The 12,075-nt window shown below is 37.8% G+C and overlaps 1 protein-coding gene across 6 annotated transcripts in view; it reads right to left on the bottom strand.

Moving 5' to 3' along the window:
- Positions 1 to 12,075, bottom strand: part of PPFIBP2 (PPFIA binding protein 2) — a 109,225-nt gene that overhangs the window by 29,505 nt on the left and 67,645 nt on the right. For all 6 annotated transcript variants that reach the window (XR_011048103.1, XM_068399902.1, XM_068399905.1 and 3 more), the window contains 3 exons: positions 8,685 to 8,816; positions 2,791 to 2,973; positions 695 to 787 (listed from right to left, as the gene is read on the bottom strand). Coding sequence is in view for 5 of the 6 variants with exons in the window: in XM_068399902.1 (XP_068256003.1) it covers positions 695 to 787; positions 2,791 to 2,973; positions 8,685 to 8,816 (408 nt within the window). In the remaining variant the exon portion in view is untranslated. The remainder of the gene's footprint in view (positions 1 to 694; positions 788 to 2,790; positions 2,974 to 8,684; positions 8,817 to 12,075) is intronic.

Below are 12,075 nucleotides of genomic sequence, written 5' to 3'. Positions count from 1 at the left end.
CCTCAACAGGGAAAAATAATAAGGTGCTTTTTAATCTAGTGGGAAAAGGGCTAAAAATTCAAGCTAGAAATAAAATGCAACTGTGTTTAACAATGAGAATATTCAACTAGAAAAAGTAATGACTGGGGAAAATGATGAAATGTTTCAAATGTCTCTCCAGATTACGATCCAACATCTTTCCAGGATTTAAGGTCAACAGAAGGGTAAGGCAGCTACGCACTTTGATATACACAAAGTCAAAGCAGATGATCTAATGGAGTATTTTGGGCTTAATGTCTATTAAAGTAAATTCCATAGTAAGTGAACACCCAAGCAACTTTGCATGTCTCTTCAGTCTGGAAAGCATATTCCACAGAGGCTTGTCACCATTACACAAATGAAAGACAGAACACCTTCAAAGAGGTCTTTCCTCAGAACAGGTCTTTCGTAAGTCAAAATGCCCTTTTTTAAAAAAAAGAAAAAAAAAAGAATTACAAAAAGATAGGAGACTGGAAACTGCAGGCACGGAGCAAAAGGCACAAAAAGAACTTTAAACCAAAATACTTATTCCAAAGATTGTTGAAGAAAACTCGATTTTATAGTGGGCCCTGACACAAGGCAATTGTAAGGAAAGTAAATATTGATGAGAACTGGAGCATATCCCTTTCCAGATGAAATAAGTCTGTCATTAGTAAATGCTAAGTATTCTGCTTACTTTAGTTGCTTTTAATTTCCACTCGTACTGATTTCTTTCATTTTCCAGTTCATCCACTTTAATTTTGAGGTGTCTAAGTTCCTGTAGCAAACCCTGCAAAGAAAGAACAGCAGCTAAACGTAAGATTACTCTGGTAGATATTAATTTTCCATAGTCCTAAATTAAAGATCATGCATGAGCCACACAGTAATGAACACTGAGCCACCACATTAAAAACTGCAACCTAGACTAAGTCGACAAAAACTATTTTGAATTGAGATATAAGGAATACTTTCTTAAAATCTCCACCTGAAATTATGAGCAAATTTCTTAGTCATATTAAGGAATGTAGCTAAGCCTGGTGAAGTTATGTGTGTCTCACTGAAAATGAGCTGAAAAATCCACAACTGCAGTCTCATATAACATTGACTACTAGTTTTTTGGGGGGAGTTGGGGTTCTTTTGTTGTTTTGTTTTTCAGCCACATCAAAGTAAGCAGAAACATGCACTGCTAAAAGATTACTAACTTTCATTAAAGTAACAATCTTCTCCCCAAACAGGTGTTTCAGCTACTTACCAAGAAAAATAACACTCAGACTAAACAGTATCTAGCAAGCTATAGGCATTTAATACCATACGCATACAGTCAAATATGCCTACAAATATGCTGCTTTCAGCATTCGTGTTTGCCGCTTTGCAAACTGAGTTGATGCAGCCAACCAGGGTTCCTAACATTCTCCATCTATTCCTCTGACAAAGCTGACTTTTAAATGTCCCTTCTCCCTTTCCTTGATAGAACCGTATCTTATCGTTCATTCTCAAGGACAACATTATTAAATCCTTGATGGAACTCTGATGAGACCAAATGTCTTAAAATGAACTGAGGAAAGGAAAAATTTGGAAGTGTAACCCAATTTTGGAATCCTGTATAGTATATACATTAAGCAACCATACTAATATCTTGGATTAAATTAATGTTTATTTTGAATGACTCCCAGATTTGACTCTCAGATCATTTCTCCAATATGCAGCTTGTACTGTAGTCTAATAGTTCACTAATTAGTTCTGGACAGAGGCAAGCTCAGAAACAATAGTGCTGTTTTCAAAATAGGTATCATAGCCAAAGGTTTATTTTACAAAAATAATGCATATGAGAAAAATTACTGAAAAACTCGTCACAATATAAGCAGATTATTTATGAATTGAGTTCTGGGGATCCAAATTTTAACCAAAGAGATGTGGCAACTAAAGCAAACTGATTTAAAAGCAAATATTAAAATGGGCTTTTTCGGGCATACCAATATCATTCCATGTCAGTAAATTTAAGCACTTTATGCAAAGTAGCTTTTGTTTTGTTGTGTGACAGTTTTGATCAAATACAATGAGGATCTGTAATGTAAATTCAAAAATTTACTGTCAGAGAATAAACAAAAATGTGTTGGATTTGCTATTTTAAAGGTACAAGCAGATTATTTTTATTATGGCTCTTCTCATTCACTTTAACATTATCATTAGAAAAAGAAAGGATACATTTCAGAGAGTCTTACCTGAAACTGTATTTTTGTACTTGTGTTAAGCTTTTAAGATATTGAGGAATTAATAACCTGCATTCATAGGACTGGTTAGGGTGCACCATCATGCACAGCTAGGGCGACATTATTGTGAGAAAAATCAGCAAACTACCAAACCATGCTAGCATGCTGTGTATCAAACAGACAAATCCCAATTAAGGGGAAAAAAAAAAAAAAAAACAAACCCCAAATTAAAAAAAAAAAAAAAGCAAAAAAGAAACCAAAACAACAAACCATACCAGCGCTACAGACCTACAAGTAAAATGAAAATCATAAAAAACCTGAAAGAGGTGACTGGGTCTGACAGATATCTGTGCTTTAGTAGACAGGTATCAATGGTAACCAAATTTGTCCCAATGATCAGGGGTGGAGGTGGGGTGTCTAGGGTGGGGGTTTTTTGGTAATTTTTATGACCTGCTCACTCTTTGCTAATGAAAGCCACAAAGATTAGTGCCAATAATTCACAACATAGCTCTGGTTAGAGGAATTTAGTTTCTGCAAGAGAAGAGGCAATACACAAGCTTCTGCTAAGGTGTACTTCTCGTACATCACACCGAGAGCAATTCTTCTCGCTGAGAGTCTCTACCACTGATCTTGGACTAGATTGAGGCCCATTAGGTGTCAAGTCTGGTTTCCTATCTTGAAACTTTCTTTCTTGGATTCTACTATTAATTTCCAGCTGCAGTTTACACATCTGCTCCTGTAGCTCACTGATCAGGTTCACTACTGACTGAAAAGATGGGAAGAAAGGAAAAAAAAAAAGAAAAAAAAAAGAAAAGACAGGTGAGAAAGAAAACGATGCAAAGAAGACATTTCTACAGTTGCAGCAGATTAAGCACATCAAAGGCAAACTAAAAAAAAAAGATAGATGATGTGTTCCCCTTCTGATAAAGTATATGTGAATGGGTATAAACCTGGAATATTGCACAAAGCTACAGTTTAAAAAAGAACAGAATCTATATTCCAGACTAATTCAGTATTCTGATCCTAATGTGAAGATCGGAATTTGGCCCCTCATTTTTGGAAACTTATCCAGTCACATGAAGTCAGATATCAGGAAAAATTGGAACATATTTTAATATGCTGGCTCAGAGGCACAATTTTGCTGAAATGGACTTGATTACATTCATTTACACAGCCAAATCACCCACTAGGAAGAAATTGCTAAGTGCTCAGTTGGGGCCATAACCTACTTTTTCACAATTTTTACACAGATTTTACTAATAAAGTAATTCTGTTTCCAGGTCTAGCATGGATCACAAAAATAACTCCACTACCTAGCTTGCTAGCTAGGCAGATCTTGAGATGGAAAAGAGTTAAGCAACATACATAGGAGAAATCAAAGGATACCACACAAGAAAAAGTAATGACTTCAAAGTACACTGATTTGCTGGCCAGCTTCTTGGATTTGTGTGCATCAGTGATACACACAAAAAAATCCAGCTAAAGAAAGTAAACCAAGTATTAAAACCTATGTAACGTTTCACTTAAATTCCCTAACTCAATAGCAAATAGTGCTGGGTATTTTCTCAGGTATTACAAGTTCGGAGTGCCTTTCTCTTAATTTTCATGTACATTAACATGTTTTGTGATTTCTCAGTCTTCTCAATCGGAATAAATTTCATCAGATTAATCCATCTCCCAAAGGAGTGAAAAAGTTTTCAGTGGACAGACCAACAGATGACATGGCATAATTTTTTTAATTTTCTTCATTACCATGCACAACAGTCCCCCTGTAATCCCAACTCTCTGGTGAACCAATAATCTCAAAGCTAGGGAACAGCTCCTGCAAGGACAAGACACTACTCCGACCAGGTAAGTATTTAACACAACCAATTTCAAACTGTATCAGCATCCACAGACAACTCTGAACATTCACAAAGATTCCCTTTCAAAAGCTTATGTATCAGGTAAAAGAGTTTCACATCAGCTAAGTATTTTTATAGGGCACTGTGCTTAAGATGAAATTCAGAAAAGCAGCTGCATATATTTCACTTTATACATATTATTCTCAATCAGGATCACAACGTCTGATGCTCATCCTCTTTCATCCAACAAACCTTTTACGCATGTAAATGGGGATTAGTTCTGTAAACAATTAAAAAAGGTAGAGAAAGTACTGAGCCCCAGCGTACCAACTCTGCAATATCCAGTTTTTTATAGGCTGACATGTTTTGCCAGGGCCGCACAGGTAAGCAAAGATAGCCTCCTTCAGCATCAGCTCCCCTAGGTGAAACCATATCCTTCGTATGTTCAGTGGCCACATTAGCCACTCTGCAGCAATACAGTAGGACAATGGTGAGGAGAACGTCCCTCTAGCTAACTCCTCCTCTTATCAGAGTGCTGCAAAGCAGAACACCCATAGGACTAGCTGCATGTGCAATTTAGGTACCATCCACAATCCCTCCATCTTCCATGCTTTGATTTTTTTTTTCTTTTTTACCATCATCTCCACAATCAGACACCTCACTGAGCAGTACCAACCGGAGATTGGAATCATCAGGACACACATCCATCTCCCTTGCTTTCTGTGAAGCATCAAGGCTTTAGTCTGTGCTCGTCTTTGACAGAGATCACTGTTAACCTATACGAGGTTCTGAAGAACCACTGCTCAAACAAGATGCACAGACTTTTGAGCACAAACTGACAGCTGCTCCAGTTGTGGCAATGCGGGAGAGTTCCGCCTTGTAATTCTTTTCTCTTTTGCCTCACATTAAAAACAGGAACGGAAAACACTTCACGTCCACACAGACTTCCCTCAGGGCAAACCTGACAGCACAGAAATGGCAGAAATCCTTATCCCCGTGAAGGATAAGAGGTCTATGGAGGAGAAGCACATTAACTCCAGCTGCAATATATGCCTTTACAGTTGTTTCTAGGTTCAAGGTATAAAAGGCTTCTCATGTTTGAGATTCTTTCACAGCATGAAAATTTATTAACACTAACATACTGTATCTTGAATTTGATTCAGGTGAGACAACACACCCAACTCTCCAGTGGGAGTCACTGGCTCACTGACTCAAGTTTCTTTGAAATTGCAAGTAACTATGCACTAGATATTTAATTCAGAAGTCTCCACACAAGAGCCACAAAACACTTCCCAACAGCTCATAGCAAACTTCAGATCCTCAGTACAAAAAAGCAAAAATCACAAAACTTATCCCATGCTACAAAAGAAAAAGTAGGAGACAAGAAGGGCTGTTAGGCAAGCTGAAATGGACAATTCTTCCTGCAGTCTCCCAACAGTGATAGAAGGTCTCTTTTGTCTACGTTCAGGTAGAGCAGGCATCTGGGCTGCCATTAATCACTTCATAATGCTGCTCTTTCATACCTTGCTACATTAAGAAAATACATTTCCAAAATTTCTAAGGCTTCTAAGGTAAGAGAAAAGCTACACAAACTCCCTCAGGTGGGATTTCAGAAACCTTCACTGCATCACTGTGGCAAAAGTGGAACATTATTCCACAAAGGAGGAATTAAAATAACATAGCCAAGAGTGAGATTGTCCATTTACAAGCAGCTATCCCCCCAGGCCCATGTTATATATATAAATAAACGGCACTTTAAATTTAGCATGTGCTTTTGAAGAGCCAGAGACAAGTGGCATTCAGTGTGAAACTAATACCTTTGAGAGGAGGTTAGAGATGCTTGATAAACTCTTTGCTGCTAACTAAAACCAAAACTAAACTACAGCTGCACAAGATAAAGTGAAACTCATCTGACACATTAAAACTTGCTCATATTTAGAAGGATATCTTAATTTTGTTTCCCCCCAACCCAACCAGAGAAATAATTCTACAGATAAATTCTATGTGACTGGAAACAGCTGCTGTGAAATAAGCCGACACAAAATTAAGAGTACAGAGCAAATATGTTTTAGCTGAATTATTCTGCAATGTCACATTTAATTTTAAACTTTTTAAACCCTGTTATTATATTTAGAAATTGCAGGGTCAGTTATGAAGTATAATTAACAGGCTGTATAAAATGGTTTAACTACTGGATGCCTCTGTAACAGACCCACTAGGGTGAAAACTGAGGACTATTACTTCTGATAGTAGCAAATCTATAAAACCACTGTTCTGCTCACCTCTGTCAATCCTAAACTCAATCTTGAAATTACCAATTGGCCAGACGCAGACTACAAGAAAGGCTCTACCTCTGTCACCCACAGCTTTGTTCCACTTAGGGAAAAATACTAATTGCAATTTCATTTGAGGCATTAAACACTGTAAGAGCATGTTGTAGTAGCCATGACATGCAGAGATACAATTACAGCAAGATTAATTTCGTTCAGTCACGGTCAGTTTGGAGAACTGTCTCACTCTGAAACAATTAGGTTACCACAACACAACTGTGTATGCATAAAGAAGAGCAAACTGAAGGTAGGCTGTTTGCATACATAAGAGTGGTTTATTCACTAGAAAAATGTAGTCGGGCAGTGGAGGCAATGAGCTCAGGAAGACACCCAAAGCTATTACTGAATTTAAGCAGCAGTTATAGTCTAATACTATAAAGAAAATACATCAATAAATTTCATTCTGATGTTTGAAATTGTGTTTGCATTGAAAATTAGTAAAATTTACAGTGAAAGGAACAGAAACAGGGTTAAAGCATTAGAATTCAAGTAAGCATCCAATTTGATTGAAAGCAACTCCTGTTTGTCTTGACAAATTGGATTAACGCTTATTCAGGACAATCTGAACTAATTTAAAAAATGGCTGAACGAGCAAACCAAAAACACTGTTTAATTCCCACAGCTTTACTGACAACACCCATTTTCCTTGCTTTGTATACACAGGTTTGTAACTTTCAACAGGCTAGAAATCTAATCACATCTTGGGCTAGTTAATAATTCAGGGCATACTTAACACAATGATTCTCAACTTTTCCATCAGATTAGAATCCTTTCCCATCTCAGCAGGAATGGTTTCCTATCACTTAGTAATACAACAAAGGCTTCCAGGCCAATAAACCTCAACTTTTCCATCCAGGGGGGCCGCACACCTTGTTGCAGTGGCAGACGAATTTCACAGGTCATTGCCTCACCCTCACCACATGCCCAGACCTACTGGGTACTTAAAAAGTCCTGTCAATGCAAATGCACTCCAAAGCTTTGTTGCCTTCCAGGAGTCAGGCTGACTGTGCACGTCCTGCAATAATTTAGGCAGCCTCATCCTGGTATTGGACATGTAATGGGTAGTGCTGAAGGCCCCTTAGGAAGGTGGCTGCTGGGAGCAGGCTGCCATCTGTAGCAATCAGGCACTGCACAGACCTGTTTAGATTTTCAGGTAGTACAAGATGGCTTAGGCCATCTGACAATTACGGGCGAAAGAGCATGAGAAGGCCACAGATGGTTAAAACAGCAGCTGGTGCCTCTCTGGTTTGCAACCTTTGCCAGAAATTGCTCTCTTTAAGCTATCTTTTAATCTATAAAGAAAACTTCAGAGGATAAATAAGTCAAAACCAAACACATTCCAAACCTATTACGTCACCGCAGGCAAATTACTTATGCATAGTTATCAAATATTCCACTAGCAATGTTACAGAGAGCAAACAGTTTTCTAGTGCTGCCTGGATTTCAAATTCTCCTAAGCCAACATGGAACATAAAAGTCAGCAACGTATAAATCTTGGACCTAGTAATGCCCTCTTGCCAGGTAATCCTCCCCTGCTAGTTGGTCCCCTCACAGGACCACTGAGTAGGGCAACAAATGGCAATTCGTATGAATTACTGTCTTCCATAATGACTTTCCTTCCCAACTTCCACCTGCTGCTCACTACCATGAAATGAATGTTGTTCATATGATTCCCTGTTTCACACTCTCTTTCTTAACCAATACTGTAAAAAGCAAAGCTTCTTTATCGTCCAGAACTCTCCACATCTGAAGGGGAGTAAGGATTAGATTTTCCTCCAATGCATGTAATTTTTTTGCAGGTGAAAGGCTCATTTGAGGAAAATGCCCTGGCCCTTGCCTTTCCCTCCCAAGTGCCATGAAGGCATTAATAGCACCAAGGATCTCTGCATCTCAGTGTTTATAGCATCCCTGAAACTACTGAGCTGACAGTCTTGTCTGCCACAGAAATGAGGAAACAGAAGAGCTCTGGTAGGCCTCAAATGGCCGTGCCAGTCCAGCTCCTGTGGAAAGGAAAAGGTTAAGTGAACACCAGTTGTAATGTATGCTTCTGGAAGGGACTTTGTGTCTTGATTAAAGCCAAACAGCAACCTTTGAAGTATAATGAGAGAGGGGAAAAGAAACCACATCCAAAAACGCATAATCATATTCCTCACTGAATTCACAGGACCAATGATACGGACTGCGCTGTAAGCACGGAAAATCCCATTGCATGTTGATTTCAGCTTAAAAGCTCAGGTGTATGACAGCATACCACAGACACACGATAGAAAAAAAAAGAAAACAAGCTAATGAAAGAAACTCACCTCAGCTTTGTTCTGTTTCTCTTCATATTCACTCTGTTCCTTTTCCATACCAACCAGCTTAATCTTCAGGTCTGAAACTTCAGCCATGAGATCTAATTTCTGAGTCTCTAGTGATGTTCGACTTAGCAACTCCTGAAAGCAAAGCAGAACATTTTCTCCACTTATTTATTTGAACACTGACAGAATGCTATATTATTTACGGACAGACCCATAAAAAAAGTCTCTACCCCAGTGTTTAATGCTTTCAATATGAAAGCAAAATTATTCTCTCTTCAAAAGTCACACTTATTACTGCTTTACAATGCAAAAAAAAGCAGCAAGATAGATTTGATGTGAGCATTTACTGCAGGCAGCAAAAGTAACTAAAAAAAAAAATAATGCAGTGATTGGCAAAGTCATATGAAAGTGAACTTCTCTACCTGTCTTCAGTGTGTACTTTGAGCTGTTTGAACTGTGTGTTTCTCGAGTTCTGAAGCTATTTTCACCTAAATATTCTGTGTTAATCACTAAACCACTATGTCCCCTCCTCATTTCAAGAAAACATGTGGCAGAGTTAATCCCCGGGGCAAGACATGAAATCAGAAAACAATACTAAGGCTGAACAAACACAAACCTCCATAATGCCACAGAGACCTTCACATGACACATTACAAAACAGCTGACTACTTCCTAAAATACTTACCAGACAGAGCTACGTTTTAGTATTACAATGAAACATTTTAGAACTTCTTATCATGTGTTACTGAATAAAGGATGTATTACAGAATGAGCACCCTAACCAAAATAGAGTACCAAAGACAAGCAACGTTTCTGCAGTCATGCTAATAGTACTTGAAAGTTTACACGATGTAGTACTTGTTACTTCTGAAGGCTCCACACTCTGGAGGGAACAGCACTGAATGAAAAGTGGTATGCCCTAACCAGAATCTGAAAGGTAATGTTTAAACCCAGTAACAGTGTAAAGGAGAAACAACTGGCCATGACTTTTGCTTGTGTGCCCTGAGCTTGTTTTTCAGATTGCAGGGAAAGGCATATCTTGGGCAGAGTGATATCACTGTATTTGAAAAACATTCAATATTCACACCTTCATTGCATCTTTCAGTTTTCAAGAAAGCCAAAGCAAAAAATCTTCTTAACAGAGTGATTATATATATAAAATGCTTCTGTTGGCCTCCATTTGCAAAGAGAAAAAAAATCCACTCAGGAGTTTAAGCCTTACTGAAAAATCAATACCTAACTTTCCACATGCCTAATTAATTTTTGCAAAAGAACATGGGTTTCCAAATGGTTAAAAAATTTCATGGTAATTTGTAGTTCACATTGGTGTTTTGATCATAGGAAATGCACTGAGGAATCACAGCAGATTCTGCTTTGAATTACATGGAAGTTGGCATAGTTATTCTGGGTCTGCGCTGATGTTACTGAGTGATCAGAAACTGCCCTGTCCGTCACCCTTTTCTCATCTCTTCCTCTTCCACAAACTGTACAGTATGTTGTAGACCTTGCCTTGGAGCCAAGGAAGCCACAATGGCTATTTTAAAAATTATACATTTAAAGTTTATTTGGAACCCAAATCTGCTCTACATGTAAATTGGTTTAGTCTGGTGGGGAATACTGCCCAAATTAAAAATAGCACTAAACTTGCATCTGCATTGCAACACCAATTATCTAAACCACCCACTATTCCCAGTGCCATGCTCATTCCTGCTGACATTGACAATGATATTTGTGTATGGATGGGAAAATAAACAGAAATGTAGCCTCATGGTTTGTTTTTTTTCCTCTGAATGAAATCAATCAAGCACTAAGCAGGAAAAGATAGTGCACTGACTTTTATTGTTGAGAAACTCTAAGAGGCAGTCACCTAATGGAATCCCAGTAGTAGCTGCTTTCTACAAAGGTGATTACAAATTACAGTTATAATTACAAATAACTCCTCTATCTTTCAGAAAAACACTAACTTGCACAGGTTCCAGAGGCACATTCCAGTCCAGACTGGAACAGGCGCTGTACAGCTGCTAACATAGCAGACTTCTGCAAAGTAAGACATAGCTATAAATGAGGACTTTGATACGAAATAAGGCCACTGAACATCAAAAAGGCTAGCAGGATGAGGTGACTTTGGCCCCGTGGACAGACTCTATTCACTGTTGAACTGAAACAACATTTAGAATTTGACACTGACACGGTGTTCCATGATACCACAGGAAGTTTTCTTAATAAGGCAAAGAGACATGGCATCCTTCTAGAGATTTTTAACAAAAGATCTATCCTTTGAGTGCACCGTCTGGCATTGCTTCTTACTTGTTCTATAGACTCCCAAATTACACTTAGTTATGCAATGGAGAGTAATAACCTCACCCCACTCATTCTGAGTTCAGTAGCTCCACGTGAACACTAAGGTGCTACCTCGTGTAAGTGAGCATGAAGGCAGATGACTACTTTTTTTCATCAACTCAAACAAAATTTTACAGTTTTCTCTGAAGCTGGAGAATCAGATCCTTAGCTAGTGTAAACTGGCATAAAGCTCTTGCCTTAAAATAGACAAAACAGCTAACTATCCCTAGTTTGTTTTCAATGGAGCTACACTGATTTAAAACAGCTGACAATTTCTCTTGCATCTAGCGAGTCTAACTTTTGCTTTGAAAGAAAGTGCCGTTTAAAGTAAATGTCCCCTCTTGAAATGGTAACATCTGGAAGCAATTATTTTCATCTTCAAGCAGATGCTCACAGTGAACAGCTCATTAAGAATGTGACCCATTTTGTTACAGAGAAATTATAGTGTATTTCAGTGGTATGATGCAACTTGAATTCAGCCAGAATAAATATGCAATTGTAAGAAAAGAAAATACAAATTTATGTTATTGGTTTTAAAGCAAAAAAGATAATGTAAGACAGGCAAAATGGTAATTTGGGCTGTAGCAGCTTTAGGAGGATCTTAAAGAGCTGAAATACAGAACAGAAATAGAACATATTCCAGGGAATCTTATTTATAAACAAGATAATTGTTTTTCATTTTAAAATGTACTGTGAGGATAATTTAATTTATCAAAGTTGTTCTTTTCGAAAATCAACTTTTAACTTTAAAAATTAAGGAACAAAGCTATTTTAGAGTAGAATGATTACAAAGATGAGTCATGCAGAAGCTGCAGTATGCATGTACCAGACAGATCAGTGAACAGCAAACTATTTCCAAACAACTGTATTTTTAAAATTCACACTGTATACTTTTAAAATATTTAATCATGCTTTTCAATATTCCCAATGAAAGTGAAGCACATGCTGTATATCTCACTTTCACATTTTGTTGTCTTGGAAATACATAATTCTTATAAAGGTGCTTATAAATTTTAACCTGACAGAAAATAGCTTAGAGAGAGGGCACTACACT

This window comes from Nyctibius grandis, chromosome 4 (assembly GCF_013368605.1).
Source record: "Nyctibius grandis isolate bNycGra1 chromosome 4, bNycGra1.pri, whole genome shotgun sequence".
Lineage (NCBI taxonomy): Eukaryota > Metazoa > Chordata > Aves > Nyctibiiformes > Nyctibiidae > Nyctibius > Nyctibius grandis.
Note: the sequence above shows the minus strand (reverse complement) of the source record. Positions and strands in the feature narration are given on the sequence as shown.